General features: G+C 67.2%; 1 protein-coding gene across 1 annotated transcript in view; it reads right to left on the bottom strand.

Moving 5' to 3' along the window:
• The window catches only part of DES (desmin), a 22,877-nt gene extending 18,065 nt beyond the window's left edge, over positions 1-4,812 (bottom strand). The window contains exons 1-2 of the mRNA XM_075070346.1: positions 4,230-4,812; positions 2,219-2,241 (exon numbers count right to left, since the gene is read on the bottom strand). Of these exons, the coding sequence (XP_074926447.1) occupies positions 2,219-2,241; positions 4,230-4,771 (565 nt within the window). The 5' untranslated portion in view covers positions 4,772-4,812. The remainder of the gene's footprint in view (positions 1-2,218; positions 2,242-4,229) is intronic.
• Positions 4,813-5,471: the final 659 nt, after the last annotated feature.

Genomic DNA, 5,471 nt, shown 5'->3' with positions numbered 1-5,471 from the left:
ACAAGCACACCTGACCCGCAGACACCTTCCCCAGCACAGCCCCCACACACCCTGCCCAGCCCGACCCCCAGTCACCCCCACCCAGCGCAAAGCCCCAGAACCTCCCCCTGCCAAGCCCCCAGACACCCAGCCCAGCACTGACCCCCCAGCCCCCAGCCAGCGCCGATTCCCCACCCCATGCACACAGAGCACCCAGCCGCCTGGCCTGACCTGGACTTGTACCACCCGCCTCCGAGATGTTCTGGCGGCGAGCTCTCGTACGGGCGGCGGATGTCACGCAGGGCGGCCGTCCAGGTCTGCTTGGACACGCATCCACCTGGATGTGCTGCTCCGCAGCTGGCCCTGAAGCCGGATTCCGGAGCCAGGGGCAGCGTCAGAGCGTGACCCCAGACATCCCAGCCAGCACGGACCCCAACAGCCCCACCCAGCCCCCAGTCACCCCAGCCCAGCACTGACCCAGACAGCCCCAGCCATGCTCCCCAGCCAGCCCCAGCCGCAGTGACCCCAAGCACTGACCCCCCAGACAGCCCCCAGCCAGCCCCCTCACCCCCAGCCCAGCACTGACCCCCCAAGTCACCCGCAGCCCAGCCCCCCAGTCACCCTCTGTCCCCAGCCCCCAGTCACCCCCACCCAGCACTGACCCCAGCCAAGCCCAGCTCAGCCCCACTGCCCCTCACACCCAGCACCGTCACAGCAGAAACACAAGCCTAGCCAGCCCTGACTCGAGGACCATCCAACTGGCAGGGCCCAAGACAGAACCAGGGGGGGGGGTGCAGGTGTTGGTGGGTCCCTGGGCAGTGAATTGGGGGGTACATGGGGCTTAGAGATCCCGGAGGGGTGATGGGGGTGGAGGGTGCAGGTGGCGCAGGGACTTCTCGTGTGGTCACTGCAGCCGGGGGTCCTGCCCGGAGAGGCTGTGGCTCGGGCTGCGGATGCAGGTTGCCGATTCATGGTGGCCACAGCAGAGCCGCTGGGGGGGGCGCTGACGCCAGCTGTTCCGGCTTCGTTCGGTTCAGTGATGTTCATCCCTGGCAGAGCCCAGAGACAAGCGCCCCTCCCCCCCCCGGCCCAGCCCCCCCAGTGCGGATCATGGCCGGCCCTTGCCTGGCAGCGCTGGGAGCTCTAGGGCAGGGGTGCTGGTCACCGGGGCTTTGGGTCTCTGCTTCGCTTCCTTTGGGAGGAGCTGCAGCCAGCCCTCAGGGGCCGGGGAGGAGGCTGCCTGCATGGCCCCCCCAGGCCCTGCTCTCTGGAGGGCTGGGATCACGGTCCCCTGTCCCTGCAGCCCCATGGTGCCAGCCCTCAGAGACACCCAGCGGCAGACAAGACCAGGGCTCTTGGCACACCAAGGCTGAGCGGGCGGGAGTGGCACAGACCCATCGCTGGGTTGGACACGGATCTTCCAGCCATGTGGGAGGGGTTCCCCCACCTGCCCCGTGTTGATCTGCCAGGCCTAGACATTGCTGTGGTGCCCTCCGGGTGCGGGCCTGACCCTGAGGGCCCTGTCTGTGGGGTAGGCCCCCCGGGTGGCCCCCCCCCCCAGTGACACAGGAGACAGGACGCCGCCTAGTCTGCCGGTCCCACAAGGTCTCCCTTTGCTGCCCCTTTCCAGATTCACCTCCTTAGTGCCAGGGCTGGGTGTGGCATGGTGCCAGGGCTGGCTCCCTCCCCTGTCCCATGCGCTAAGCCTGTGCCCGTCCGGCACCCCAGCCAGCCAGCCCAGCTGCTCTGTGGAAGCGGGCACCGGTCTGGAGTAGCCTGGCTCAGAACGTGCCTGGGGCACGAGCCGTGCCGCTGGGGGCCCAGTGCCCGCCCTGATCCACAGATCTTGCCCTCGGAGCTCCCCTGCCCGAGCCAGCCACCACCTAAGCATCAGCTGTCCCTGGTGGGGGCTGTGGGATCAGCGCAGGGAGCCCCTCTGAAAGCCAAGTCCTCCTCTCCATGCCTCACAGCGTGCAGGGCGGGGCTCCCCCCACAGCAAGCTCCCTCTGTGCCTCTAGCTGCACTGGGACTGCCCCCCCAGAGCAGAGACATCCTTCCCCTTGCACATCCTGGAGCCGGCTCAGGGTTCCCATGGTTCCAGCTGCCTCCCTGCCGGACCTGAGTTCTGAGGGGTGGGGGCAGAGCTCCAGCAGCCCAGCCTGCAGGCGGGGCGGGGTGGGTGGGGCAGAGGTAAGGGCCCAGACAGGTTCCCCCGCAGCCTGCATGAACCTGATCGTGCCTACCGGGACCCTCCCCTGGAGCCTGCCCCCCACACCCCACAGGGCTCGCTGCCCTCGGCTCCTGCTATCATGGGCACGGTGGTCTGGCTGTGTGGGCGCAGCCCCAGGGCGGCTTGTGAGCTGCATTTCCCCTCCCCTCCCCAGGAAGGCATGAGGCAGCCCTGAGTGCTGAGACCATGTGGGGCCTGGGGAGACGAGCGGTCCCAGCATGCAATGCGGCCAGGCCAGGCCAAGCTCTCTACTCAGCCCCAGCGCCGCTTGGCACAGAAAGGTGTGGGGAGATTTCTGCACAGCTGAAATAAGCCAGCCCCATGCCAGCCCGCTTCCTGCAATGCGGCAGCTCCCCCCTGTGCCTGGGGTGACCCTGTGTAATGGCATTGCTACAGGCGGGGTTGGCCCCAAACACCCAGGGTGCAGAGGAGCAGAGAGCAAGCGGGGGCCCGGAGTGCCCATGGGCTTCCCCAGAGATCACGCTGTGCTGCTTGGGTTCCTGCACTTCTGGCCTGGCCTTGGGTGGGCCACATCGGGCACTGCCATACTCTCCTCTGCGGGCACCGGCTCTTCCCTCCCTATGGCACCGCTGCACAGTGGCCCTGGGCTGAGGGCAGCTGAGTGCCACGGAGCTCTGGGTCTGGGTAGGGGCAGGGAGCTCTCAGGTACACCCTGTGACAAAGTGGGAATGTTCTTAACATTTTCTCCAAATATTGTGGGTGCCTCAGTTTCCCTTAATCCTTTCTCAGGTATCTAGGTGGTGGGATCAGGGTGATTGTTGCAGAGCCCTAGGGGGCAGGTGTGATGGTGTCTGCACAGAGAATGGCAACACCCTGTCTGCTGGCAACTGATGGCCTGGGCCCCTCCCCGGCAAGGTGCCAGCTGAAGGTGTTGGAGACAAAGAGATCAGGTGACCTCCTGGCCCGGGAAAGGGGCTGAGCAGAGAGGAGGGGCTGGAGGGGGTTGTTAATCTGGAGCTGCCTGGGGACAAGGAGTGAAGTGCAGACCTGGGGGTCTGGCTCACTGCCCCCCAGAATGGACCCGGCCGAGGGGTCCGGTTCGCTGTACTACAAGCTCTGTTTTAGACCCTGTTTCTGTCATCGAATAAACCTCTGTGTTACTGGCTGGCTGAGAGTCACGTCTGACTGCAAGTGGGGGTGCAGGACCCTGTGGCTTCCCAGGACCCCGCTGGGGCGGGCTCGCTGTGGGAAGTGCACAGAGGGGCAGAGGATGCTGAATTAGCTCCAAGGAGAGACCCAGGAGGTGAAGCCGTGGAGCTTCTTGCCCTGCAGACAGTCTGCTCCAAGGGAAGGAGGCTCCCAAAGTCCTGCCTGGCTTTGTGGGAGCATTCCAGAGCATCGCCGGGGACTCTGTGACACCCCGCGTTCCTGTAACCCTGGGGGACCCAGCATCCCAGAGCCAGGGTCCCCGGGACGAAGTTTCAGAAGGTGACACCCCTTTCTTGTCCTGAGGCGTCCGGGCACAGCCAGGCCCCGGCACCCTGGGAAAGCGGAGAGCTGGAGAGCCACGCCACGGCCCCCAGGGAGCAAGGGGCCACAGGGCTCCCAGGCGGAGGGGGCTCCTGGAGCGGGACGTGCACTTGCCCCTGCATTCCTGCTAGATGGGAGGGGAGGGGTGATCAGACGGCAGAGACAGACAGACAGAGGCAGTGGGAGGGGAGGCTGCTGGGAAGGGCCCTGGGATTTAGGGATGGCAGGTGCTGGGGTGCGTGCCTAGGCACTGGGGAGGCAGTGCTGGGGTATTGGGGCGCAGGGATGGGGTGGGGGCTCAGTGATGGGGCGGTGACAGAGTGGTGTGGGGTTCAGTGATGCGGTATTGGGTGCAGGGACGGGGTGTGTGGGGCACAGGGATAGGGGGTGCAGGGATGGGGCACAGTGACAGGGGGTGTGTGGGGCTCAGTGATGGGGGTATGGGGCACAGGGATGGGGGGCTGAGGGCCCAGGGCCAGCTGGGTCCCCAGGCCAGTTCCCCCACCCAGCCCACCAGGCCCCCCCTCACCTCTGCTTCAGCTTCTGCAGGTCGTCGAGCAGGTTGTCGCGCTCGACGTCGGCGCGGGCCCGCTGGCTGGTGAGCGTGTCGACCTGCAGGCGCAGGGAGCGCAGCTCCTCCTCGTAGAGGTGGGCCACGTGGGTGGGCTCCTTGCCCTTGAGCCGGTTGACCTCGGTGACCAGCAGGGCGTTCTGCTGCTCCAGGTAGCGCACCTTCTCGATGTAGCTGGCGAAGCGGTCGTTCAGCTCCTGCAGCTCCACCTTCTCGTTGGTGCGGGTCTGCAGGAACTCCTGGTTCAGGGCGTCGGCCAGGCTGAAGTCCAGCAGCTCCCCGCCGCCCTGGTAGGAGCGCAGGGGGGCCACGCGGGTGACGCGCAGGCTGGCCAGGCTGGGCACGGTGGGGCTACGTGACACCTGGTAGACCCGGGAGGAGACGGAGCTGGCCAGGCCCTTGCTGCCCACGGAGGAGCGGGAGAAGGCCGGGGAGCCCCCGCCGAAGGTGCGGCGGTAGGACGAGACCCGCTGCTGGCTGGAGGAGTACGACTGGCTCATGGCGGAGGCTGAAGCTGGGGTGGCTGCAGAGGCTGCTGAGCGAGCGGGAGCCCAGTGAGAGGAGTCGGGGAGGGACCCAGGCTCCGGCTATTTGTATCCCTCTGACATCAGCCAGCCCAGCCCCGCTGGGCCGGAGTGACAGCGCAGACAGCTGGGGCTTTCAGGGGGGCAGGGCGGGCCAGCAGGCGGGGGCAAGGGCTGGCCAGACAGTCCTGGAACTACCACTGGGCCCCGCTGGCCCCTCACAGCTTGGGGTGCCCCCCAGAACCCAGTGTCCCGGCCCCCACAGCCAAGACCCCCCAGCCCCCACCGTCCAGTATCCCTGGCCCCCCGCAGCCAAGAGCCCCCAGTCCCCCATAGCCCAGTATCCCCAGCCCCCCACAGCCAATTATCCCTGGCCCCTCACAGCCAAGAGCCCCCAGCCCCCCGCAGCCCAGTGTCCCCAGTCCCCCTGCAGCCAAGAGCCCCTCGCCCTCACAGCCCAGAGCCCTGCCCCCCACCCTCTGCCTGGCGTTTCCAGGGGCTGCCTGGGTCTCCCCACCCATGGGTGCTCTTGTCTGGAACATGCAGCACGTGCTGGGTGCCAACCACTTCTGCCCCACCTCGGCTGGGTTCATCCCCTTCCCCCCCCTCCTGTGGGGGGGAGCCAGGACAAGCCTCCTGCAGGAGGTGAGGCGGTGGCAACTGGATGGTCCTGCTG

The sequence above is a fragment of the Chelonoidis abingdonii genome, chromosome 10 (genome assembly GCF_003597395.2).
Source record: "Chelonoidis abingdonii isolate Lonesome George chromosome 10, CheloAbing_2.0, whole genome shotgun sequence".
Classification (NCBI taxonomy): Eukaryota; Metazoa; Chordata; order Testudines; family Testudinidae; genus Chelonoidis; species Chelonoidis abingdonii.
This window is presented reverse-complemented; position numbering and strand designations above follow the sequence as displayed.